General features: G+C 44.5%; 1 protein-coding gene across 1 annotated transcript in view; it reads right to left on the bottom strand.

Moving 5' to 3' along the window:
• The window catches only part of CCDC174 (coiled-coil domain containing 174), a 46,587-nt gene extending 31,597 nt beyond the window's left edge, over positions 1-14,990 (bottom strand). Inside the window, 2 exon segments of the mRNA XM_009889892.1 lie at positions 14,151-14,219; positions 14,916-14,990. Coding sequence (XP_009888194.1) covers positions 14,151-14,219; positions 14,916-14,990 — 144 coding nt within the window.
• Between the last annotated feature and the right edge of the window lie 12,373 nt (positions 14,991-27,363).

The raw sequence follows: 27,363 nt of genomic DNA, 5'->3' as shown, positions 1-27,363 counted from the left end.
TGATTAGAAGAGTGGTATATTTTGGTTACTGAATATTAATGTGATGAGCATCTCTTGCAATTTGCAGCCATTCAGTGCTGGGTTGGAAGCTTCATTAATCAAAGTATTCAAAAGGTCAGCCATGGTAAGTCACATATGGGAATACAAGATCTACATGAACTGTGCTGAAGTATGATTGCCTTTTCAAAACACCATCCGCAACGATTTTCCTTATGCATGTTTTACCTTAAAATTTCTATCCCTTGGGGGATGGGGGTGACTTCTGACCAGTGTGCAGAAATGATCTGTTCTGTAATGTATTGTTGTTCCCCAACACAAGAGGGTTATACATGGGATGTGCAACTCCTTATTCTGTTTCATGCACAAAAAAAAAAGTAAATGATGTTAATGACTTGGAAATTCTTGGTAAAAAATGTGTTGCCTCCAGCCTGTGATGATAACAGCCCTGTTACTCCCAAGTCAGGGGGTTGATTTGCTTCTCTCTGTGTAACTGTAGGGTTGTCTCGGACCTGGGAGCAGACATTAAAGCATACAGCCTGGCAGTTCTGTCCATTGCTGTGTGCAGAGCTGTGTGGCCAGATCTTGTGCTGATTTACTTCTCTGATAGCTGGTCCTCTCTCAGGGTAGTAGAGAGAATGAGTTGGCCGTGACAGACCCTTTCCTGTCCTGATTCCCACCCCCCCCGGCCATGCTGCTGTTCTTTGGGAGGACTGCAGGACTTGGACTGTATCCTTGTTGCTCCCAGGCTTTCAGTAGCAAAAGAAGCAAAGGCTAATTTCTGCTTTGGGAGCATGAATTTATGTGGGCAGGTGGGAAAGTCTCTGGGGATTTTGGCATATCTGAATGGATGTGGAAACTGAATGCCTAGAAAGGATAAACTGTATCTGCAGACAGAGCAGTAGGGATGCTTTTATCCTAACTGATGAAAATAAGCGTTATCTAGATGCATATGACTTGTATAACATGGGTCACAGTAGTGGGCAGACACCCTTTGCTAAACCTGAGACATTCTTCTGTTTCTGCTGGGAGGGAATACAGGGTCTGAGTGTAAATTTAGGTTGTTGATGTAATTCCCCTTCCTCCCCCATATGGTTTTCCTTCAGTAAAACCAGAAAATTTGACTCTCGCCTTAAAACTCCAATATGATGCCTTAAAAAAAAGCCAAAAAAACCCCAAGCCCAAACCTTAAGAAAGACTGATACAATGGGATTATAGAATGTGAAGTGAGTTACCCACCACTTGTGTGAATCATGGGGCAACTGGAAAGGAGGGGAGGGGGGAAAAGGGGCAACTCAGATCTGCTCCAAAAAGTCACAATATTGCAGGATTGTGTTGCTGCTGTTTGCTTCCTTCCCTTGTATACAGCTCCGTGCTGGTTACCTTGGAAACAGCTGTAGGAGCATATAGGGGCATTTTGCTGCTGTGCAGCCATGGGCAGAGGTGTCCCATGGTGTGCGGGGAAAGGGAAATCCTTCGTGGTGCAGGTTGATTTACTGGATGAGGGTAACAAAGTAAAAACCCATTGCAAGATGTCCCTTTCTCGCCTGCCTTATCTTGCTGCTGGTGCAATTTGGTGGGAGTGGGACCTTGGGAAAAATTTCCCGGGGAGGGGGGGGTGGATGGTTTTGGCAGAGCTATTTAAATTTTTATAATAGGAAGGTGAAAATATCACAGCAGTCTGTCTTGAGGGGGGTTATGGCAGCTGGGCTATGAACATCAGCTTTTTATTCTGTCCTCGGAACAGTGTGCTGGGATGTTTTGCTTTGTAACTATGATTATGACTGGAAATGGGATTCTTCTTTACTTAATCACACACATCAAGGAGAAACATCCCAGTAAGATGGAAATCTGCTGGTTTTGCATGATTAGCAGAAAATTAGAAAAATCTTTCATTGAGTTCCATGTTGTTTGTGATATGAACATGTGATGTGTAGAATAACTAAAATAGAGTAACTGTAAAAAAAAAAGTGAATTATCTTTTGTTCACTTACCCATAAACATTTTGATTTTGCAAACTGTGTGGTGTGCATAACTTAAAATCAGTTGAACTGTTCTGCTGCTTAAAATTAAGTGTTTGCTCTTGTGCTTGCCACATCAGAAATAAGTCAGTCATTCAGAAAGGAGGTTTTTGTATTTATCAAGTCATTTTGGAGCCATCCTTCAGTGGCAGGTTGAGCCTGTTCAGTTTGAATGCGTTGCCTTACAGAGTCCTTTTGTCCAAACCTACAATAACATGATCTACTGTACTGGCACTTGCTTTCGGTAAAGAAATTCAACTGGATAGCTGTCGCTTAAATAGTGTGCAATTGAACTGTTCTGTGGTTATGTCTGTCTGCTGAATGCAGTGTATTAATATATTTCTGCATGTGATATTCTTACTTTACTGTGCATCCAAGCTTTGTCAGAGATGAGGACTTGCACACGCAGTGCTCAGGAATTTATAGGCTGCTGTTTGTTGGTAATGCTCATTATACAGGCCACTGCTTTTAAACAAAATGTAAAAATAGAGGTTCTGACCCTCCAGTGAAGTGTGGTGGGGAATTAGGATTGCTTGAAGGCTGCGGTGGTAATGCTTAAGGGATAATGTTCATTCATCAAACTGATGGGACAGCCAGAGCAAATCCTGCTAGACTTTGATGGGGTCTTTTTCGTTCATTAATATGTTGATGTGGATTTGGCACCCATCAAGTGAGGGAGTAATAGCTGCACCCAAGCGCTGTGCTTGCCTGCTCCCCTCCTTGCTGGCTGTCACGCTGTCATGCTGCTCCGAGTTTGAGCTGCTGCTTTTGATCCTGTACTTCTCAATCAGAGCTAAATTTTCCAATTGCTGAAGTCCTGCACAACTTAGGGATGAAGCCACAAGGGTTTTACAGAATGGCTCTAAAGCCTCGTTGGAATTTGATTAAAGACAGAGATTGATCGTTGTTTTGCTTTTTGAAGTGGTCCGCCAGATTTTACAATCTGAATGTGATCATGTGTTTGCAGAATTTGACTGTGTGAAACTGTACAGACATTGTGCAGTTCTGCTCTCTCTTGCTTAAGCTGTTACACTCTGTAGGGCTTCTTGCAAAGGAGTTTTTATTAGCAATATTGAGTGATGATGCTCACTGCTGAGTAAATGCATCAGCTGCAGTGGTTTGGCATGCTCTGCCTTTAGAAGTGCCAAGGCTGGGAAGTGTGGGGGGAATGTTTAAGGAAGCTGAAGACCTTGATGGAAACCATGAATTGTGGGAGCCAGGAGAATTTCAGAGCGAGAAGAATTGCCAGATCTGTCTGGATTAAGGCCATGCCTCTTGTTCTCCAGACCTGTTGGTGTTGCCATGGGCTCATGCCAAGTGTAGTGGAAAAGCACGTGAGCAATTCCCAGGAAGTGGACATGATACTTGAAACTGTTCCAGTCCCGAGCTGTGACTGCAGCTGTTGACCCAGAGGTCCTCTATGCTGTGGGTTGCACTAAGATGAAGATTGCTCAGGTTAAACCAAGGTGCGTGGGAAGTCTAGGAGGCAGATGATTTGCTCTGCCGTTTGTTTGCTGTTTGGATCTTCTAATTAGACACGTGCAGGGGAGCTGCTTAGTTATACCCACAGCCAGACCCTTGCTGGGTGGATAGCCAAAGGAGTCCTTTCCACCAGGGCATGTACTCCTTGCCAGATCATCTCTTTCTGTGGTTAAAACTGTGTAGAACTTCCTATGGATGTCCTGTTTTCAAATAAAAATGACTAATTTGTTAATTACTTGACTTCCATTATAATAGAATAAAATCACTTATTTTGAACAGAAGTGAGTTTACAGAGGTGTAACTACAGTAGAGTAACTATCAGGGTATAGGTCTGAAATGATCCCTTTGTAGATGAGCACTAAGACAGTGAATTGGGCATTTTTGAAGCTCTGCATCATGTAAATGAAGCAATCTCTTTTAAAAGCCAGTACTTGATCTTGAAGCTCAGAGCAGTGATCTACACCTGAAAGGCTTGCGTAATTTCTAGAACAAGTCAAAAACTTGCTGTGTTTTTTCTGCAATGGTTTCTTTTCCCAGAGTAGCCACATCTCCTGCTCCAGTGAATGCTCGTGATGACCCCATGTGCATGGGCACTGCTTTTGCATGCTTGTCTTAGCCCAAATGCAGTTACACTGTTTTAATGTCTGTTTGCATTTCTGAAACTAGTATAGCTACTGTGGATTGACACTGGTGTAACTGGAATTGGAACATGGGCAGTGTTTGATCTGGGAAATAAACCCCATGCTGATGGCCTCTGAAAATAGTAGTTTCTCTTCTGCAGTGCTTGGCCTGAGTGAACCACACACTGGGATAAAACATCTCCGCTGGGAAGGGTCTGCATTTGGTCCAGTTATACCTGATCTTCCCATAGTCTCCTTCAATTGAAAGGAAAAGTAATGAAGCTTTCCGCTTAAAATACAAGTAAGATTGTTTTTTCAGCCCTCTTGTTTTGTCAAGAGAATGAATAACCTTTTTTTTTTCTTCCATTTTTCCTTCTTCTCTTTGTCTTTGGAAAATGAAGGAATTCAAATAAGATAACTAAACCAAATAAATTCTACAATTATGGTGATTTTCCTGTTACTGACTTCCCCCTTATTAATGTTAGATGAACTTGGCATCTAGTAATTACTGCCTTTCAGTTTTGAGCCAGAACTGTTTTCTGGCTCCAGCAAAATTTGCTGATTCCACTGATAGCATTGGGAGAGCTGCTTTCCATTGGGAAATTAGTTCAATCAAACATATTTTCACCTGACGGCTTCAGGTATTTTGCATCAAGACCACTCTGCATTTAAGGAGAAGGGGTGTGCTGTTTGAGATCGAGGAAATGCTGTGCATTAAGATGTGGTAAGATCCATATCTTTTCTGTGTATTTAAGTAGAGGTGGCAGTGACTCTGCCAGCTGAACTGCTGCGTCTTGATGAGTAGAAACCTCTTGCTGAGGCTGCGAAATACATTCAATTCTACAGTCTTCAAGTTGTCTAGAAGTAACACACTTTTTTGCTTAACAACTTTATTTCCACTGTGAACAAGGCATTACAGAGCGTTCATTTTAGCAGTTCTATTAACCTTGGCTTCTGCTTTGTTGCCAGAGTCAGAGGCTATTCTGAGTATTTATTTGGATTATAGGTATTGTCACCTTTTCTTGTACATGTGATGCTGTTAGTCATCTTGGTGACACTTCATTCATCTGTGCAGAGAAATAAAGGTCCTGGCTCACATTTGAGTATTGCCTTGTACAACCCAAGAGGATAGTCACTACTAGAGGAAAGGATTACATCAAGCCTGAGATCTCACTTGAGCCCTGTGGGATGGAGCTGAGATTGGCCTCTGGATTTTTTTTATTCTGTCTTTCATTAAAAAAAAAATAATAACAAATTTTTCCTCTCTGTTCTCAGGGCAAAAAAAAAAAAAAAACACAAATTTTTCCTCTCTGTTCTCAGGGTAAGGTTAGGTGATCCTACAGTGTCTGAGCACAGAGGGACCCTGTCTTACCTTTGGTCCCAGTATGACAAGAGCAGTCACCGCAGAAGCAATATGTAGACTCATGGAGCAGAGGGGGGCATCTTCATTTGCATTCCCTTGCAGCAGAGGCCTTGAAGCTTTAGCAACAAATAAGATGCAAAGAAACAAGGAGAAAAATAAGAGAATAAGGCAAACTGTCAGGCAGTGTGACAGTTTTACTGAAATTAGCGATGCTAAGTTGCTCTTTTCTTGCTTGGTAGCTATGTGCTTTCCTGATGCAGGTTCAGTCTTTTCTATGTGTGTTCCAGGAAATGATGATGTCCCCAGGAGTGGGGGCTCTCTCATTAAAACCATCTTGCCCAGATCTATTGCTTTTGACTATGGGGAATCTGGAGAAATTCCCTGGGGCTATCACAGTGGGATGAACTTGGCAAAGAGCTGGGAGGATGAGTTAGTAAATACTTAGAGCAGCTTGTCTTGGGGCTATGTGTTAATCCTCAACAGAGGGCACTATTGGGAATGAATGTTTTATTTCTAAATTAAACGTTCTTTTGCTTACTTTCATCTTGGAATAGGAGGCAGTCAATCTCCTTATTGTACATGCAGTCATGTCCGTAAAAAGAAACTAAAACCAAACCACCTCATGAACCTCCCTTTTGTGATGGGAGGGCTGGTAGATCTGTGTGAGGCAGGGAGCAGCGCTGTGGTGCTGCCTCTTAGTCTTCCTCCCCCTTGGGAGCACCTTTCTTATATCCCTGGTTTTCCCCGTCAAGCTGGGGATATACATGGTCCCTTTGGTTGGCAGTCTTTGGTGACTTAGAAAAAACTTCTTGTGGTGTGAGGTCTTGTTTCTGCAGGATGCATCCCTCCAGGGCCCAGGAGAAGAGTAACTCCTGTGTGCTTGGTGAAGGACATGGCTGCTCAGAGCTGGTATGTGGTTGACCTGCACACCTTATATGTAGGATCTGGACATAATCAACAGCTCCTCTCCTCTTCCATACCGTGGTATCCAGAGATGATGTGGTCTTGTGGATACTGTCACTGCAACTCAGTGCTTTTATTTGCTTCTTTATTCCTGTCAATAGCTGAGGCCCTTTAGACTGCCTGAGTATTTTTTTTTTAATCCTTAAATAAGGAAGTCTTTCTAGACCAATAAGAGGGAATGGGGAGTGGAGGAACAAATATTAAAGCTCATGCTCGGGAAAAGTGAGCGAATGACCAGAGGCAGAGCTGTTAGCAGCACTGGAGGAGATGAAAGATGAGAGTCGCTTTAAATCTGCAGTGCAGAAATCAATACAAGTTGTTGGAGAGTGAATGACGATGAAAGAGAAATAACTTGGTGTTTCTGCCCTTTTTTTTTTTTAAATAACATTTGCAAACAACTTTTGGCTAACTGGCTTAAATTGATCTTTAGCACAGAAGCCACAAGTTGTGGAGGTTCCTTCTTGGTGGGTTGGAAAGCAGCTGCAGATAGTACATTTGGGCCCTGTCCCCACATAGGGCTGGAGGATGGTGTGTTGCTTATGGGTTGTTTCAAGCAAAAGTAAAGTTCAGGCATGCCACAAATCTCGTAGCATGTGTTTAGATGAGATGATGTTGCGGTTTCAGTTGGGATAGTTACCTTTTTTTTTTTTTTAACTTGTAGCTTGTATAGTGCTATGTTTTTGGATTTTGGATGAGAAATACTTTTGATAGTGCACTGGTGATTAGTTGTTGCTAGGCAGTCAAGGCCTTTTCTTTTCTTCATATCGTCCTGCCAGCAAGTAGGCTGGGGTGCACAAGAAGTTGGGGGGGGGGGTTGCAGCCGGGCCAACTGACCACAACTGACTAAAGGGCTATTACATACCATGTGATGTCACGCTCAGTATATAAAGCTGGGGGAAGAAGGAAAGGGAGGTGTTTGGCGTGATGGTGTCTGTCTTCCCAAGTAACTGTTAGGTGTGATGGAGCCCTGCTTTCCTGGAGATGGCTGAACATCTGCCTGCTGATGGGAAGCAGTGAATGAATTTCTTGTTTTGCTTTGCCTGCATGCATGGCTTTTGCTGTACCTATTAAACTGTCTTTATCTCAACCCACAGGGTTTTTTTCCTCACTTTTCCTTTTCTGATTCTCTCCTCCATCCAAACTGGGGGGAGTGAGCGACTGGCTGCATGGTTCTAGCTGCTGGCTGGGGTTAAACCATGACTGATGTTGATGCTGGGATCATGCTGCAGTTTACTGGTCATATTTTGCTATTGCAGCATGTTTCTGTGGGCTTTGTGTCCTTCTTTACATCCCATCCAAACACCTTGTGCAGTAGCACCTGGTTGCATTAAATCGCTGCTGTGTTCCCCAACAGATCAGGTTGTAGTGCAGGGGTAACTACAGCAATTCCAGTGTGTCTGGCACTTATTAATCAGCTGGTTAGTATTGGGGATTGAGCCACAGGCCTTTTGGTCCTGTGCCTAGCTCTGTTCCTGACTGAGTGTAGGGCTTTGAATGAAATAAAAATACCGTTTAGTTTCACAGGGTGGTGGGGAACTTTCTTTGTCAGCTGAAACTAATGGGACTGAGGAGTTCTGTGCCACTCAGAAAACCAGTCTGCAAACCTCTGCATGCCCCAGTCTTCACACCTGCAGAACAAGGGTAATGACTACACTGTAAAAGGTTTTGATGCTCAGATCAAAACAGACATGAAAGTGCAGTTATCTAGCACTTCCATGGCTCTCCTTCTCTGCTTAACATCTTCATACTTGGAATTATGCCAACTGTGCCAAATATTTGGGAAAATGACCAAAATGTGGTAGAAAATGTTTTTGGGGCACAGGGTTGCAAATTTATTGCAGCATGCAGCTGGGCAGAACAAAATGTTCTGTTTAAGTGGGTAAAAATTTCTTTCTAGAGTAATGATCTGTGTTGTGAGTTTACCAGCTATCTAATCTAGTTTCCATCCGTTACATCAAGTGATAATGCTCTAGCAAATTAGGTGCTGTTAGCAGCATTTCTGTCAGCCTGGGTCTGGCTGCCTATCTAGGCAACTTGCCTTTGAGGAATTTCAGAATTCACCCTAGTCAGTCATGCTGCTTCCTCAGCCTCTGGAGACTGCATTTCAAATGTAACACAAAGCTGGGCTGTCTGTCTTGCTTGTTTAATTGTATTTATTCTGCTTTTCCTCCCCCCACCACCCGCCAAGGGTGTTTGGCTGTGTACAGGGATGGCTCCTGGGTTGTTTTTTTTTGGAATAGCCATTGTAATTGGCTTTTTGGCATATCCTGTCCTACTTTAATATAATTCCTTCACTGTGCTTACACAGGGCCTTGTTAGTAAGTGGGCTGGGGATCAGAAAGCAAAAAAAAAAAAAAAAAATTTGCAAACTAGGCTGTGATGCTCCATTTCTCTAGGCCTTGCTATAAGGTGAAGCTTGCTGGCTGTAACGTGTCGTCGCCTGGGGACGGGCTGTGCAACAGCCGTGTGCCTCCAGCCTGCAGAGCCAGGCGTGCTCTGTGATGAACCCTGTGCTGCTCTGGCAGCTGGCACTACCTCTGCACTTTGGGGCTGCCCCTTGCCAAGGGTCACGTACCGCCCGGCAGTAATTCAGTGACAGGCAATGCTGCAACGAGTGCCATCCAGTTTCTGCCTCTGAATAATTAAGAGTGTGGCTTTTGGCCAGGGGAGTGCTGTCCTCTGCCACCCATCTGCTTCCCTGACTGTTGCTTAAAGCAGCTGCTCCTCTCCAGGGGCTTTCCAGTAGGGCGCGGGGGCACTGATTCCTGACCACCCTTCATTGCCTTGCCACTGACTTACCCAGTGAGTTTAAAGCCCTCAGGGTGCCAATTCTTGTGTTGCTTTTCTCTCCCACAAAATAGTGTTTAATTGTGTGATGTTTAATTGCAAGCTGCAACATCGGTGCTTGGTTTCACTGTGGTAGTGGAGAGCACGGAGGTGGCAGTGAGGATCAGGAGCTGGAGGAGTGTGGAGCGAGGGGGGCTTGTTTCCCTGTTATCTCCCTCCACAGCTGTGAGTTTCTTCTAGAAATCCAGCTCTTGTGCAGCTGGCTATATGCTGGTGGTGCTGTTCAGCAGTGTGCAGGGAGAGGAGTGTTGAATTACACTGCAGGGAGATCCCTTGCGCTCAGGTCTTGGCACGATGGGCATCCTGGCGAAGCCCCTGCATAGAAGTGGGGGATCTTTTCAGCAGAGTGGAAGGGAAAACCACTGACAAAGCAGTGCTTGCATTACAGGGGCAGGTGGCGTTGGCTGCCTCTGCAGTGTTCCAAAACAGTTGAGGAATTTCCTCTGCATATGAACATGTGCAGGTTTGGGGTTTTTTTATGTGACTCTAACTCTAGGGTGAACTGGCTCCAGAGTGTTTTCGTGGCCCCTAAGTAGGTACAATATCATTATTAGCTGTGCCCCTGTGTGGTGGGGTAGTCCAGTACTTGACCTGTTGAACCTCAACACCAAGTAATTGAAAGCCAGGAAAATGCCATAGAACTGTGATGGCCTCCAGGTTTGCAAACTCATCTCTGGACACTGTGCCCCACTGCAAGCCTACTTCTTCCCTATCCACAGCTTTCCTTGTTCAGAGCTTCCTGCTGGAGCTCAGCAAATTCCCTGTGATGAACCACCACTCTGAGCCGATGTGACAGTTGGTGTGCAAGTCCTGTTTCCCATCTACATGTCGCGTCCTCAGCCTGCCACTGACCAGCAGGGTTGGTTGGCCACTGGCAAGCTATTGAACCCTTAAACAGTTTTGACACAGTGAGTTAGGCTCACGAGTTGGAGGTGAAATAAGCCCTATCATACAACACAAATACTTTGATCTGTGCTGTCAGAGGAGAGTGGTGCTGATGGTGTTCTGGGGAATGCTATGTGAGTAAAGCAGCAGAACTCTTTGAAGGGATATTTTTTGGAGCTATTTCCCTCTATTTTTCATGCATAGGAAATTGAAGTAGAGTGGAGAATAACAATTTGCGTAGGGGTAGGGAGAGTAGGAAAACGTATTTATGCAGCCAAGTAAGCAAGAGAATGGAGGTGGTTTGTTGGACTGTGCTGTGGCTGGACAGGTTTATTAGACAGTACAGCTCTCTTCTAGTGTACAGTATTCCCATTTCATTGCAAAAGGAGACAGACACAGATCTGCCCAACATCCACAAAAGCTGCTTTGTGGAAAGGTGTTCTCTTCCCAGGAGGTGGGCGGTTCCCACCAAGAGAACAAGTCCATCTTCATGGCTGACTCTGACCTAGCATTGGAAGGGACCTCTGAGGTCTACTTCCCCTGTAAGTGAGACGTTAAAACACCAATCATCCAGGATAATACTGTTTCAGGAGCTCATTGATTTTTAGCGGAGGGAAGTGAGTTAAAATGATGAGTTACTGACCTATTCGAAAATGAACAACCTACTCAGTGTCGTTAGGCGCTGGTAATAGATCATCCGGACAGGAGCTGGTGAAAGGGGATTAAGGGGTCTCCTCGTGCCTGCCATTGCTCTACATTGTGTGTGACTGCTGTTGCACTCACATTTTTGTTTATGGGTGAAGAAACAGCACATATTCTATACAAAAAGTCAACAATTTCTTGTGAGTGTAATTGAAACGGTAAGAGTCTAATCCTTGCTAGTCTAGCTATAACTGTTACAGAAAAAGAAAGAATAATAACACAGTTAAAACTGTTATACATGCATGTTACTCATTATGGGGAATATGATGTTCATATTGATGGTTTCTTCTTCCCTGGTTAGGATCTGCTTGGGGTCACTTTAGTTGCTAAGATGCTTTCCCACCTTTGCTCATCAGCCTGCAGCTCCAGTTTACGTTATAGCTTAGGTATGCTGGGTGCTTATTTGTTCTCTTCACTATCCCTATGAGAAGCTTAGTCTGGCTCCAGGTGTGCATTTCTTTAACTGATCACGGGTAAGCTGTTTATAGCTGTAGGTTCTCCAGTGTGAAGTCTGTGCCTCATCGCTTGCCATCCTGTGCTGCTGTTCCCCTCTGCCATTTTCTATATATCTGTGTCTCAAATGCACTGTGTCATTGTGTCGGTCATAAATATCTCATTCTTCATGGAATAACTGCTTGTTACCCCTGCCTTTATAAAACTATGCTTGTAACATACAGAGCTGTACATCAAAGCCATAGATACCTGGTCAATTAGAGAAATTGCTGCCGCAGCTGGATCAAGTAAAACAAAGCTGTGGGCAGGTCAGGAAAGGCTCAGATGGGACAAGCCTGCTGGGCCTTAGTGCCAAGGCCTTGCAAACTCAGTACAGAGCTTATGACCAGTTGCTGGCCATGGCAATGCCGTATTACAGGGGTGCATGATTACACTGCTGAGAAGATGCACTGAGGAGCCATCAGCAATAAGGAAAGGGAGGCTGACGCTATTTTGTGCTGGAGAGGCAAAATCAGGGGCGTGTGCCCTGTATTTAGGGATGGCTGTGGTCTTTCTGTTGACCTGCTGGTCTTGGGTGTTGTGCCCTTGCTGAGGAGATGTGGCTGTGATGGACAGTGGGGTTGGAGCTGGTGTAAAGCACCTCTTCCATTAGAGAGCTCCTTGTGTGGGGATGTCTGATTTGTTTTGCAGGCAAATTCCCTGCAGTTTTTTTCCTTGGCAAACTTGTACCTGCCCTCATTGCTCCTCCCTGCGTGGGCTGAGGAGCTGCTTGATTCTGTTGGGCTTTAGGTAGCCATAGGAGGTATGTGGAAATGAGTGACTGCAGGTCTGCCCTCCTTATTAATTTGTAAAAATACTCTTGGATCCTTCTTTGTAAGAGGTGATGAACAAATGTAAAATTTTGATGTTTAAAATTGAATAATACTGTAATGACTCTTTTGCTGCTTGTAACGTAGATTTACATTGAGACCATGCTTATTTTCTCTATTTATATTAAAATTTCGGTCCCTGTCTCTTGATCACTTCTTTCCTATCTCTGGTACCTGCACAGGACTTCTACTTTATTACCCTGAGGTCTGCTACTGAAGTATCTTTTATAGGTTTTATGCCAAGCCATGACTTTGGGAGTTCAGTCAGTGTTGTGTGCAGATATGATCAATAAAGCTCCTAGTTATGTACTTTGCTATTAAGTCTTAGTTCATTGATTTAAGGAGTCACCAGGAACTAGGGAAATAACATGGTTAATTAAGTTAATTGGATTGTAAGGTCTACAGGGATTGTGCCTTTCTGTCTGCTCTCTGAAGCACCTCAGACACCTCTGATCACTATAAAATAATGACTTTTTCTTTCCACACAATGGCAGTTTAAACTATTTAGTTGCTTTAAAACTATTTGCCTTTCAAGGCAACTAACTTCTACATGAGCCATGGAGTTACAGCTTTGTAGCCCTTGGCTTTAGAGGTCCAGGTGGAGATGGAGAAGGGGTTCCTTAATAGGGCTCAGCTAAATTATCACCAGGAATCTGGATCTCTGTATTTGCCAAGATGTCTTGCTAGAGTGGTTACCTGTGCTCTTAGCAAAAAAACAGTGGGGCAACTTCTAGTGTGTTGGTGGTTTATATCTTGGCCTTGGAGTTAACATTAATTACGTTCCTCTTGCCATCCAGCAAGGCATGCAAAGAAATAATATATCAGGCTTTACATAGGTCTATTCTGTGGCATGTATTTTTCAGGGAAATAAGTAAACAGATCTCCCTCTGTCTAAAGTGGAAATTTATTCTGGGTCTATAAAGAGAAATCTAGCACAGAGGTATTCTTCTGGAGCTTGTATTTCTTCTAATTTATAGCTCCTCTTCCTTTCCAGGTGAATTGGAGACTTAAACCTCCCGTTACGGGTCTGTAATTTATGTTTTCAAAATTTTACGATTTGTATCTTTCAGTGTTTTTATGAAGCTCTGTTGTGGAGGTGCTTAGATAAGGTTGTATATTAAGTATTGGCCAATTCACTAGGAGCAAAACTGGGATTATAAATTACCAGAAACATTATCCCTCAGTGTGAGTTCGTTCTCGTGCTCATTTCTTTAACCTCGTGAAGAATTAGGGAAGACAAGCTATGGAAGGATGCACTGGATGAAAGCTATTATGCAGCAGCTGGAAAACAGTACTTGGGCTTACCTGCGTGGTGATTTGTTGTCACTGGACAAACAGATTGAGATTCCCCTGGCATCTATTGAGGGTCTAGTAAAAGTCAACCCTTTCATTAGTGACGTATTGAAGGAAAAGAGAACATTCTCATTCTGTTTTTAAGATAGCACTGTCACAAAAACATTGGTGAGGAAAGCATGGACTTGGTGATCTCTTGAGACGCCTTCAGGAATGTTTTCTGATTCCTGTGACTTTATGGGAAAAACAAGGAGTAAATGATACTGAGGATGCTTGAGGACTGCATTTGGTCCTTGTATGAATTAGGGCTTCTTGTTTCCCCCATTTTTTGAAGTGAATAGTAGGGAGAAAAAGGGAGAAAGCACTTCTGTGCTGCTTGGCAATACACCAATCCAGTGAAGAAAATTCTTGAAATTTGTATTTATCTAGTAATTTATCTTGAAACTATCCTTAAAGTTTCCAATTTAGACTTGAGCTATCTGTGCCTCTTATGTCACCCATTCTGGGTGTCCTGGGACTCCCTCACGTTTCCAGTCCTAAGGGAACCAAGGAGTCATCCAAACCTGGAAGTTAAACAGTAGTTTGTGTGGTTCCCCACGCCACCCCCCCACCTCCCCAAGCCAAAAGCTCAATACGTTTTAATCTAGGAACATACCTGCTGCTGCAAATCCAGATGTGGGAGCAGCTTGGCATTGTTCTTTTTGGCTTTGCTGTTGTATTTTTCCTGTTTTTCAAAGTGAAAAAAATTGTCATAGAACTACAGAAATAGTAATATTTTCTATCTGTGATAGTATAGATTACCCATTCCCCTTCTTGTCCCAACAATTGTCTTGTCAGGAAAACACTTAATCCTAAATCTTGCTAGCCCAACTTGTATGTACTATTCTGCTGCATGTTGTTATGAAGTGGTGCTTTTCAAATTAATTTCTAGGTGACGAACTTGGTTTTCAGTAATTTTTAAATTCCCCGAGAGAGGACATCTATTTTTAAAAAAAAAAAGCAAACCTTTCCTTGGGAAAAAAGCCAACTTGTTTCTTCCTGGGAGCATGCAGTAACTGTTGCATGTGGTTGGTACAAAATCAGAGGTATTGAAGAACTGCCTACCCCAACAGAAACCGAATTCCACGAGGACAGGTTTTCCGAAGCATCTAAATATTGCATGCTTGGAAGTAGGAAATTGGTGTTGTGCGGTGGGTGGTTTTTGTGGTGTTTTTTTTTTTTTTTTTCCTACATGTGGATGCATGTTTCAAAATCTTGCCTGCAGACCCGCGTTTGCAGAAGCTGGCTGTCACTTGAATGAAAGACTGTATCCTTGCCTGCTGTGCCTGATGTATAGGTAATCTCACTGTCATCAGTGACGAATTTGACTGCACTGTGATTAGAGGGAGGGCAGTGGAGTTGTGCAAGCAGTGCAGTGTACCTTGCTCTCTGTTGTGCTGCCATCCCCACGGACAGGAGGAGCAAGAGAGGAGCGGGTGCTGGAGTGGCCTGCCATCGGTTCATCATGGGTTTTAGCAGCTTTGCAGGGAACTGGTAAAGAGCAATAGATGCTCGCTGCCATGAGGGACGTGTGACCAGATATATAAGGCTTGCCCTCCTCAGCGTTCAAAGCTTCCTAGGTGTTTCTGCAAATGCCTCTCCAATTTCTCCCCCAACTCACCCCTAAGTGCCTTTATGCAGGATTATTCCAGCTGCTGCAAGAAGCTCCTCTAACTACCTAGGACAGCTTGCCTCTTTTATCAGGTCTTCCCAACATTCCAGCTGCTGCAAGAAGCTCCTCTACCTAGGACAGCTTGTCTCTTTTATCAGGTCTTCCCAATGTTAGCAAAACCCTTTTTCTCTCTAGTTTCTGCTGCCTGAATGTTACAGGGCCTCAAATTAGTTTTGAAAGCTTGTGGTTATGTTTGGAGCTAAAGCAGGGCAGAGGAAGCAATGCTCCTGGAGGGGTAGGATAAAGTCTTGCCCAGGGCTCCTCTGTTTTGCCTCATCTGGAAACCTGTGGACACCATGAGTTTCCACTACTTAAATCCAGTGAAATACAAATCTCTATGGTACAGAACAAGGAGCTTTTAGCTTAGCCTTCTAGCATAAGTATTTTAGATCTAAAGAATTGTGTTATCGAGGCTGCAGTCTTGCAAATTGCATGCAGAGCGGAGTAGGTCTGTCCCTTCTTCCCAGGCTACTTGAGTCATCTGGGAGGCTGCTGCTTTTTTATCTCTCAGTAACTGATAGTGGGGTATAAACTGTTCAGTCACATTAAAGCGCTACTGCAGGCAGCATAGGTGTTCCAACAGCTTTATTCCAATGGTGCAGTGCTGGTGTGGGCGCTGCATTACCTGTGTGGGTACAGGCAGCTTTCAAATGGCAATCCTGAAATCCTCTCTTCTGGCAACAGTGATGGCTGTCATCACAATCTTTATGCCAAGGGACACAGCAAGCATAAACCTATCTCTGTTTTTAACCCCCTGTGCACACAGAAATGCCTTTGCTCCTAGATATCCGTCTGCATACAGCTACTGCTCAAACTACAGGTGCATCTTGGGCTGTGAGGTGTTCTGGATTTCCCTAGCCTCCAGGAAGAGGGGTCACTGGGAGCCTTACAGTGGGATTCCTGTAGGAATGACAGTGCTTGCTTGGGTTTTGAAAGAGTATGAGAGGGGTAAACATCAACGCTGGAGAAGGGGAAGAGGCCACCGGAAAGGAGATGAGCAGAAGAGCTATTGCTGATCCTCTTGCCCAGGACCAGGAGCTGCACTAGGCAAAATGCTCTTGTTGGTGAGCTATGATGGAAATCCCATGACATCTGGGGGAGGAATGCTAAAGTGCTTCTGGAGGAGAAAGATTGCTGGTGAGAACTGAGAGCTCTTGCAAGTGCATTGCTCTTGAGCAAAGAGGAACTCAAAAGTTAAATGCAGTGAAGGGATGTGGGGTCAGGTAGGTGCATTTGTTCTGTAAGCCCCCAACTCGACTTACCTCTATCCTGAACACCTACAGCAGGGAGCCTTTTGAAGTAGTCATTTTACTTTATCTATATGCGTAGACTGTCTCAGGCAAAACACCAGAAATCCCTCCAAAAAAACAAGAAGAAAGAGAATAGTAAAGCACCTCCAAACGACTCCCAAGTGCTGCCTCTGCAGTGGATACAGCTTCCAGCAGCACAAATCACTGCATTGCAAACAAGCAAAACAAACAGGAGCTTGCAGCTGAGTACTGAAATCAGCTGCAAAACTCAAAATAAATCCTTACAAGCAGCTCAGCAACAGCTTGTTTAGTTCTCGGGATTGTTTTGGGGGGCAGAATGAAACAAGATTTAAGCACTAAAAAACTTGAAGTAGTCTTTCCTCATTGTGAGAGTTAGTTTGCAGCAAACTGCTTATGTCTGGTAGTAGGATTTGGTTGGAGAGAGAGAGAGAATAACAGTTTGAGGCTGGTTTGAATTGGCTTGGGAGACTGAACAGTGCAACGTGTCTCTCTTCACTTGGGGTTTCAAACAGATCTCAGGACGCTTGTCCATTTTGTGCTCTGGCATCACATTCGTCTAGCCTTCCAGTAGATGTTTCAATCCCCTCTGTCCACAGAGTCTCCTTATCTAGCCCATTGCAGTAGCATTTGTCATCTCTGTGGTGAGCACCAGAGATGCCATTGCTGCACAGCAGCCCAACTGCATGGATCAAGCCTTTGTCTGTCCAGGGCCACTGTGGTACAAGCAATTTGTCAGCCAGATTGTCTTACTGCTCTGCCTGTGCACTTACGCAAGGTACTTGGCAGTCCACAATAGATTTGAGAGCAGAAGACAGGTAAGGTTTTGACACTGATGATGCTGAAGTGTCTAATGTGACTCACTCCACATTCTCAAGGTTGTTATGGACCTCTTCTGGGGAGTTCTCTCATTTTTATGGCCTCTTGTCTGCTAAGACCTTAAGTCATCTCTATTAGTGTCCCAAACCCCTGAAGGACACTGACTAGAAAGAAGGGGCTATCTATCTTTCTCAAGAGCTTCAAGGCTGGAACTTGAAGAAATGAGGCAATAGAAGACACAAAGGCTGGGAGAATGCAAGAAGGTACACAAGAGTTTAAATACAAACTGTTTGCTTTATCTCGTGATGGAAAAATGGTGGGGTACCTTTTAGAAATCCTTTTTTTACAGCTTGATAAAGTTTAACTTTGTAAAAGTGATGATTTAGTTATTCTGTCCTCCAAAATTGGCCACACTTTCCTGCCTCCTTGCCCAAATAAGAATTGTAAAATTCTTAAGCCAGTGCTGAGAAATACAATAATAGCTCAGGTCAGAGGCAAAGAGACTGGAATGTACGAGGATAGCTCACCCCTCCCTTCCCAGCGTGCTACTGGGCTGTGGTGTTACTTCACTCTTCAGGACTGCTTTTGCCTTGCTCTTATGTACCCTTTGTTGTTGTCCTTGTACCTGACTGTTGAGCATTGTTGGACAGCCACTCCAAGCTTTTCTGCTGGACGATAGTCCTCTGCTGGTCCTCCAATAGCACTTTCCATCTTTGAGGTTTTTGTGCAAGGCTTTGAGGTATTACACACGCCAGCATCCTTTCAGCTCATCAGATGCATGTTAGCTACAGCACTGGCAGTTTCCATTCACTGTCAGCAACACTTCTCGGGTTCCTTTTTTACTTTTCCTCAATGCTTCATTTTAAGCAGATGGTTGGAGGTTCTCCCTGTTGGCAAGCTCCAAATGAAGATGCTGTAGGATGGGATTTGTTTGCCCAACTTAGCCTGTCTGCTTCTCTGTCTGTCTTCGCTTATTGCAGGAGGGAAATCAGTACCTTGTCTTCTTTCATCCCAATTTGAATACCCAACATAGCCATGTGAAGCACATCTGCAGGGGCTGCTTCCCCCTTTGGCTGTAAAGGGGAGCTGGGGTGACTGCCTGGAGTGGAGACACCCATGCTGCAGAGACCAGCTCTCTGGCCATGCATGGTTGGTAGTAAGTGGTGGGTGCAATAAAAAGGGCCCAAAGCCTCTGTTAAGACTCGGGGTGTTTTTAATGAGGCAGGTTAAGATGTCTGGAGAGGCTGGGTGTCCCTGGTCAGGAAGCCTCTTTGCTAACTTTGAGGCAGGAGGAAATGGAACTGGAGATTCAATAACAGTGAAATTTTAGTTGTTCTTCAGTGGAGGCTGTGATTAGTGATACAGACATACCAGTCAGTCCATTAAATCCTAACCTCACTTACCAAGCCCTCAGAGACCTCACTTTCAAAGCAGAAGGCCTGTGAAGTTGACTAAGAGGAGGAAGAAATGAATGAGGGAAAGATTTGGTATCCCAAGTTGGAGTGGTGTCTTGACTGTCTGGCAGATTGCCTTTTTTGTCTTTGTCGGTCTACCCAAAAGACCAACCACTCGGTGTAAATGCCCACTCTGCTGCCTCCTAAAGATCTTCATTTAGGGTAGTTCCTTCTGCACATTTTTTCTTCCAGCATACTGTAGGCATCAGTTTAATTAGAAATAAAAATTGATTAGTGTGGTCCTGAGTGGATCTTTGAGGTTTGGCAGCAACTGCAAATAATGTGTGTGCAGCTGTTCAGTGGAGGGGTGAGATGGCCGTTATTCCTCTTAAAAATTGATCAGTGCTATTCCTGGATATTGATCTGAGCCTCCTGGACAGAAGATGGCTCATGAGCCAGCCCTGTCCAAGGGCAGGTAGGTGGCAGCTCCTCGAGGAGACTGGGAGAACAGCCCACTAACTGGGAGAAGAAAGTTTACTCTTCTTGGTCCTGTCTTGTATTTTAACCTTTTTTTCCTCTAAGAACTTCCCTTACAGTCATGCTTACAAGTTTTGGGTATGGCACTCCCCAGTGTTTAGCACCTAGTGGAAGCTGTAAATGGCACGCCAGCTGTACAGATCTAGCACATGTCAATGTTATCTATTTGCTTGGGGAAAATATACATTGCATCTCCCAGGCATAATTCACTATTGTGGATGCAGGCAGGATGCCACCGCACTGAGGAGCTTTGCTCTAGCTCATTCCAGTATTGTATTTAGTTGGTTTGTGACAGAAAATTAATTGATCTAAGTCTATATTGGCACAGTGGGAAAAGGGATCTGTGTGCTGGTGGCTCCAGTGTTTGTCATCCTTTCCTGTTGCTCTTCATTCACAAAAGTCCCCATGCTTTGCTGGGCTCCCATGTGAGATGTGTGTGTATCTCGGTTCTATTAAAAGAGAAGGGTAGGCAAGGTGTGGTGAGGTGAGGGCCTTGCCTAAGGAAGAAACATGCCCACAAACCAGAACTGGGAGTCCCTCTGCACTGCTAGATGGGATTAAATGCTGCTGTACAGCTCATCTTGTCAGCAGGAGGTCAGAAGTGATGCCTAGTAAACAACCACCTCTGTGTCGTGTATTCCCCTTCCTTGTCACCTCTGTCCCCTCCTGAAAGCTGAGCTTGGCTTTTCCTTTGTAATAAAAGGTGATTAAGGGAACAAGATATCAGGGAGAGTTTTCAAGTCTGGAATGCTTGATATCTATCCAGGTATCCACAGGCTAATGTTTCTTATGTTGTGCATCCCTTTTGCTGAGCCTGCTCTGGCTGTGGAGTCTCTGCTCAGGTGATGCTGGTTTTGCAGGAGCTGTTAGCCGAATGCTTAACCCAGGCAGTGCTTGGCTGAGTCGGAGCTGTGCCAGGGCCTGACCCTAAACCACTGCATACAGTAATGGTGTGATCTCTTTTTGTTATGTTGGAAATCCATGTCTGAGCACCAGAAGCTAGCAGGGTGGGTTTTCTTAGCTTGTAACCCATAGGGCTATAATCTACCTTGAAATGAAGATTGAATACATTTCTGTTGTTTCCATGCCCCAGGGAAGTCTGTGTGCGAAAAGAGAAGGTTAGAGAGAGTTCAGGAGTTCATTGCATGGGTTTAGCTAGAAGGCAAACAGGGACCTTTTTAATTCTATTGGTAGTGTACTGAGTCTCTGTAAGGGTAGTAGATTTGTTTGTGCTACTATCACTTCATGGAAATTAACCAGAAAATGGACCCCTCCATCAGGAGAAACAAGTGCTGTTGTGCACCCAGCTGCTCCCGTGTGGTCAGTAGGAACCAAGCAGGTCAGGTGTGGCAGTAAAAGGTGGGCCATAATGTTTGCTTCTGCACCAGCTCTAACAAAGCTCACAGTGTCCCTTCTGTAGAGGGATGCCCCACCATCAGAGTTCCAGGGTGCTGTGAGGTTGGACATGTTGCCTAATTTAGTGCTGCTCCTGAATCCTATAAAGCAGGGTTACAAACGCATTGGGCTGTAGTGTTTCTAAGTATATGGCTCACTGATGGAGGTGTCCAGTTCAGTGTAAGTGGTGGGTGATGCCCTGGGGCAGTGCCCAGAGGCCGGGTTTCAGCATGCAGAGTGCCACCACCTGCACCCAGCCCTGGGGCTGGCTTGCCATGCTCTATGCTTGGTGCAGTGTGTTCATGCCTGGCTTTTACTTCGTGCTTGTCCTCCAGCCCTGTGCTCCTGAAGGCATTAATGGACAATGCGGGGGACAGGGGGAAGGGATGCCTTTGGGTTTGATGTTGAGATTTACTGTTGCTTTGAGCCAACAGCAAAAAGCTCATTGGACTTGAAAGAAGCAGGTCTGGAAGAGAATTTGTGTCCCCAGAGCATTCACTTTACAGCCGAGATTAGCTGCTGAGGAAAGTGTAAGCTAAATGTCCCAGTAAGGGAGGTTGCTGGAGGGGCAGCAGCCTTGCAGGGGAAGTCAGTGCTGGTGCCTCCCATCCTCAGTGCAGGGAACAGTTTTCCACTGCTGTTTGGTACCTCCTGGAGGAGACTGCAGCAAACTTTTCCTTGCACTCCCTCCTGTGAATTTCGTGATGGTTAATCATTAATTTTTCTCTTCTCAGGATTTTTTGGGTGTATTTTTTTTGGGTGCGTGCAAATCTCAGTTCCTCACCATCTTCACATCCTGTCTATTATTTAATAACCTACAAATATCTGCATAGATTAGGGCTGCTGGCTTTTGGGTGATGACTGTATTAGCTGTGCTACTTGACAGCTCCTTACATTTCCTGCTAGAGGGTTGCTTAAACAATGAAATAAGCTCCTTGGGAAAGAGGTGGGAAGGCCACTGGTTGATATTTAACACTTGACTGCACAAGGAGGGCATGGAGGAAATCAAGCCCCTTGGGAGAGTGCCAGGCGTGAGACCCATGCAGAAAAGGATGTTGGAGCTGCCTGGGTCATGCTGGGTCATGGCCTGGCCACCCCCATTGCTCTTTCAGGCAGCTTTACTATGATGGCGAGCACAACCTCCAGGCAATGTTGTGGGAGTGAAAGAGCTATTAATTGCAGCAGTCTGGTCTTCTGGTTCTGACTTGCCAGGATTTCCTGAGAGATTTGCTTTACCAGATCAGGCTTCTGGGTTGTGAAGCACAACATCCCTTATGTGTGGTATCTGAAATGGCTAATATTATTATGTCATTGTATAATCTGTTGGACAACTTATGTGGACAGTGGGTGATGGTCAATCCGTACTGGAAAATATATTGCAGAATTAGGGAGTATTCAGAGGATGGAAGAATAATTAATGAAATGGAAAAATGTTCTTGGGAGTAAAGAAAATAAAGACTTTGAGTCTACCCCCAAAAGGAGGTATATAAGAAAGGACATGAAAAAAACATATACTGTAATGACCAGTCTAGAGAAGGCCAAATGGTAGTGTTTAGTCTTTCTGTTTTGGCAACAGAGGAAGAGGAACAGCAAAAGGGGTGTGGAAATGTAACATAAGAGTGATGCTTGAGGCGGGTGAAGGAAAATACATCACTAGCCACACAATGAGGCTGTAGATTTCACTACCCTCTGAAATGACATCAAAGGCAAGACCCTTTTTAAAGATTTAAGGAGGGGCTGACTGTTGTAGGAGTAGTAAGAATTCATTCTAGTTTGTCATGTAATCGAATAGGGGAAAGGGAGGGGGGAACCCCAAACAAACCTTCTGCGAGGTTTTAGTCTAGAAGATGCCATGGTCTAGAAGCATTGAACCACCTCTTAAGGATTATGACAAGACCTCCCAGATGGCAGAGTATCTCAAAATGGAGTCTTTTTCTTATGGGCCTCTTAAACCCTAGATTTGCCTGATTCTTGTGGTAGTAGTGTGATAGGGAGTTAGTGGTTTCTCTTCCCAAGTGATCGGCTCACATCCTGAAGCGTGAGAAGTGGGAGATGTGCCCTGAACACAACCACAAACACAGGATACCTACTGACAGTACCTGAGCTGATGTGCTGCATGGGGAAATGCAGTCCCATGGAGCCAACCAGCATGAATTTCTTAATGGCAGTGGGTCCAACACAAGGATATGTATTTCTGCACCATCTACTGTCATGCTTTCAGTTAATGACTAACCTGGAAGCAGAGCTGATGTGCCCTTCTGCCAGTTTGTGGGTTGGATACCTAGGTACTTGAAAACCTGGAGGGGTGCTCCTAAGTGCCCTTGTTATCTAGGATGTCTGGTGGCCTCCTCTCCCGTTTTTGAAGCTGTGTACTTGGTCCCTTGTTCCAGTTTTTGGTGCCTGTGAGCTGAGGTGTGACACCACACAAAGCTGTTGTCAGCCCATTTGGTTCAGTGCATCGTCCCCCACTATTCTGGGGACAGAGCTGTTTCCAGTAATGGGGATGCTAAGAAATAGCATTGCTATATATGACAACAGAGCACTTCTGTGCACAGCATCTTGTTTATTTGTGTCTTTTTCTCCTTTTAATGATGTCTATAATGAGGAAGGAAGATAGATCTTTTTTCTTCAAATACAGAAGAAAGCCTGAATGGCTCCCTCCATCAGCAGCATGAAAGACTTGATGGCTTTCATCCTTCAGAGCCTGGTAAATCTCCCATGAAAATCAATGAAATAGCTTCAGGTGATGGACATGCAACAGCAGGTCAAACGTGATATGGCTGAGAGGTTCACAACAGTGTTCAGTCCATTAGCTGATCCATGGCTGGGTCCATGTTTCATAGATCCCTTATATCACCCACTGGCAGAAAACAACTGCTGTGCTCCTTGCTTTCCCTGCTTAGCTAGTTCTCTTGCAGCATGGTGGTAAATTAATCTCTTTCTAGAACAGGAAAAGAGCTTTGACATCAGGAAAGTGAGTAGGGTGCTGCAAACCAAGCAATGCTACTAGAACTGACTTCATCAGGGGCAGGTTTGTTGTTACTGAGTATGTGGACTGACAAAGCAGCCAGCTGCTGAGCCATGCTGTGTGTAGTTAAAAAGTGCAGTGCTGCTGCTGTCTTTCTGCACACCTGATCTTGCCTAGTATTGGGCAGTCAGAAACAACATTTTCATGGTAAACTCATGTCAAAATGTCCAGGTATTTGTTTTACTTTAATTATAAATTTAAAAACTCACAGGAAAGTAAATATGGAACTGTTTGGAAACATGACTTTTAATGTAAATGTGTGTGTACATATGTAAGAATTTAGGCGTTCGTCATGTTTAAACTGAACTGAATCTAACCAGCATGCTGAGTAATTTTTAACATTGCTTGCTTCCCAGCATTTCTGCTATGCCCTGTTACCAACGAGTTTTACAAAGCAGTAGGATGCATCTCACAGGTAGGATGTGGAGAGCTGGTGAGGTTTGCCCAGGTTGCAAAGCTGTAACAGGACCCGTTTTCTGATGGTTTAGTAGACCATAGAGTCTACCTTGCAGGCACGACAGAGACTCCCCCCTCCTTTGCAGTCTGAAGCTTTGCAGCCTCTGGGGTTTTCATGCAAGGAGGTTTTGCTCTGTTCATGATCTGGTGGCAGGTTTTGGCTGGAGCAGTTGCAGGTGGTGTAGAAACTTGTTCTTTCCCAGACTGCTGTTCTCAGGCTGTGGGTTTTCTCTCCTTTCTTCCCTTCTACAGACTTCGAAATGGCTCCTCACTGAAATAAAAGGTGATCTTGAAACTTTATGGCAGCCACATCATTGCTTGGAGTACTACTATAATGGTCACAGTAACACTAAGGAAACTGTGGCAGCTTTACTCTTGCTAGTCACTGAACTGTAAACCTAGTTTATAGCAGTATAAAAAGTGCCATTAAACTGGTCATGAATCGCTTGGTTTGCTGGGAAAGCTGCTAGGACCATCCTTGTCCCACAGAAGAAAGGTGCTTGGTTTGTGAGGGCAAGTTTAAATGCAGCTGCGGGGGGGGAGGAGGGAAATAAGCTCTTTGTGTAGCGGAAGCAAGAGGTTGGTGTTGGCTGGTAGGGATCAGTCCTAGCAAATCTGGAGCTGAAATAAGCTTTGCCAGAGTTGGAGGCCGGGATGGCTTCTGCCAGGAGCAGCGTAACCCACACGGTGCTGCCTGCACAGTGCAGAGTGTTCCTGTGGCCACTGATTTTCTACATACAAAACTGGAATTGTAATTCTACCCTTCTATCAGTTGTCTTGGTGCAGAATAAGATGTTTCAGGTGCATGCTGAAGACGTCCGAGTTCACTGGAGCTGCTGCTGCACAGAGGAGCCGTGCAGTGCGACCTGCTGACGACAATTGCCTGCAAAAGGCCGGTCTTGTTATCTGCCGCCTGCATGTATCCTCTTTTGTACTGAAAAATTCAGTGCTAAAAGCTTCAAATTAGACTAATGTGTGCATTCAGAGCTGGGAGTTAATTCGAGGTAGGTTATTTAATGTTCACAGCCTTTTTTAATCATCCTAACAAACACCAGTGCTCTCCCCATTCAGGCTGCAGCTGTATGGTGTATGGCTTGTGACCTCCAGCTCATGTGCCTAGGCCAGGAAATGGCAATTGCTTGCTTGAGTGCTGTTGGACAAACATTTCTGAAGATTATGAATAAAATAAATTATATAATAATATATAAATTATACAATAATATATAATTATATAATAATTATATATATAATAATATTATATTATTTATTTATAAAAAATAAAACTAAAATGGAGAAAAAGGAAGGGGGCCTTTTCTCGCAGCTCAGGCTTATTAGACAGGGCTGCTGAAATGCTAATACTTTTATCTCATCCTAGAAGTTCATCTTTCTCTGTGCCTGCGTTACCCTGCTTCATTTGAAATGGGCCTTCAAATCGGTTTTGTTAAATTGCTGCAAAACCCTGTGTGGATGCTCTTCAGTTGATTTAATCTTCGTTTATGTTGATTTAGTTTCTTGCCAACTTTTGCTAAATCCATTTGAGACAGAGTTAAATCAACTTATGAGTGTCCTTGCAATTTAATTAAATCGACTGATGTAGCTAATGTAACTGATTGTAATTAAACGCAAGCAGCTTTTATATAAAGACAAGCCCTGAGGGTGTTCAGGAAATCCCATCTCATGTTCCCATTAGCCCCTAAAAGGAGTTTGCTCACAATTTACCACCTCTGCCTCTGATGCTTGTCCCAGAGCAGAGCTATGCGAAGTTGGGCCATGTTTTGCATTTACGATAAACCCCATCCCTGGTGGCCCAGTCCTGTGGTTCTGCCCTACTGCTCACCATCCCTTCCACAACTGCGCTTGTGTGGCCATGTGCCAACAGCCCTGTGGGGAATGGCACTGGGTTACTTGCTGCCTTAGACAAATAATAAGCGTGCCCAGAGTCGAAAGGGTGGTGGTTTGTTTTTTTTTTTCTTCCCTTCAACCCTTGTGGCATCCAGACTCAGCCTGTGAAAAGCCGAAGCAGTGATACGCAGGGATTAGGGGTATGTTTGTAGGGGCTGGAACAAGGTACCTTATGAAGGATGCTTATATTTAGTGTGATCTTATACAGGTTCACTGATGGAGGATTTTGCTGTCATCTAACTTATTTACAGGTGTTTAAAACATCACATTTCTTATTAGATCAGTCATCCTAAATATCAGCGTTTGCTTAGAAAAGCATTGCTTTTTCTTGTTCTCGCTCTCAAACCAGAGGTCTGTCATGATGTAATCTTCCCTACAACAGCCAGATCCCACACCCCAAAGGCTCCTTTTTGATCTCCAGCAGGGAGCCTTGCTATTTGAGGGCACAAAGATCCTATGTTAACATGAATTTCCATGGCTCTAAGTGATAGGAAGAGAGAACCAGGTGGGAGAGCAGCCAGAGCAGGCTGTAGCATCCTGCTCTTTTTTTCAAGCATTGCATGCAGTCATAGCAGCAAAGGGAAAGCCAAGGAGCATCCCTCTTCTCTCGCCCCGTGCTACTAATGCCCCTGAAAGTCTGGGTAGCAGGGGATGGGCAGGATAGGCATCATTCACATCCACGCAAGCTTTTAATTTTCTTTCTCCTGCTCTCTGTTTCCAGCTCAGTTCACACATTAAGAAAACATTAATAGCCTCTGATGATAGTTTCACGCTCTGTTTGCATCCCTCCTAACAAGACCCACTCACATCTGTGGGAGCACTCCCTCTGTGAGTGGAGGTGCTGTGTTTGGATGTGCCACTAAGTGACAACCCTGTGAACAGAAAGAAACCCACAGGGATTTGGAGGGTGCCGTTCATGCACTGTTGCTCAAGGCTACTCCTTCTCAGGGTCTTAAAAGATCAGTGTTGGGCCTTGGGGCTCCAGATCGGGCTCTCGCACTGCTTCTGCTGCCAGATGTTTGGATGGAGATGACTAATTTCAAGGGGCATCAGCATTCTATGGGTCCACCTTGGTCAAGGGGGTTCTAGGCTCTCTTTTTCCCTCTCATCCACTTCTTTCTGCCTGGGGTAATCGTGAATTTCTCTTTGCCCTATTATCTCTCTTTGCAGTTGTGCCATGTCTGCAGGAGCACTGGGAGAGCAGCACTTGGGGCGTAGTGAACTGAGCAAAGTCAATTAGCTCAAGAGAGAGTGCCTATGAGGAAATGAAAGGGGAAAGTGGCCAAGGCGAAAGTGTGTGCAGGGGCTGCTGAGGTGCATATGTGGCTAAGGAATATGAATGCCTCTAATCAGGAGGT

Source organism: Charadrius vociferus, unplaced genomic scaffold (genome assembly GCF_000708025.1).
Source record: "Charadrius vociferus isolate BGI_N301 unplaced genomic scaffold, ASM70802v2 scaffold257, whole genome shotgun sequence".
Lineage (NCBI taxonomy): Eukaryota > Metazoa > Chordata > Aves > Charadriiformes > Charadriidae > Charadrius > Charadrius vociferus.
Note: the sequence above shows the minus strand (reverse complement) of the source record. Positions and strands in the feature narration are given on the sequence as shown.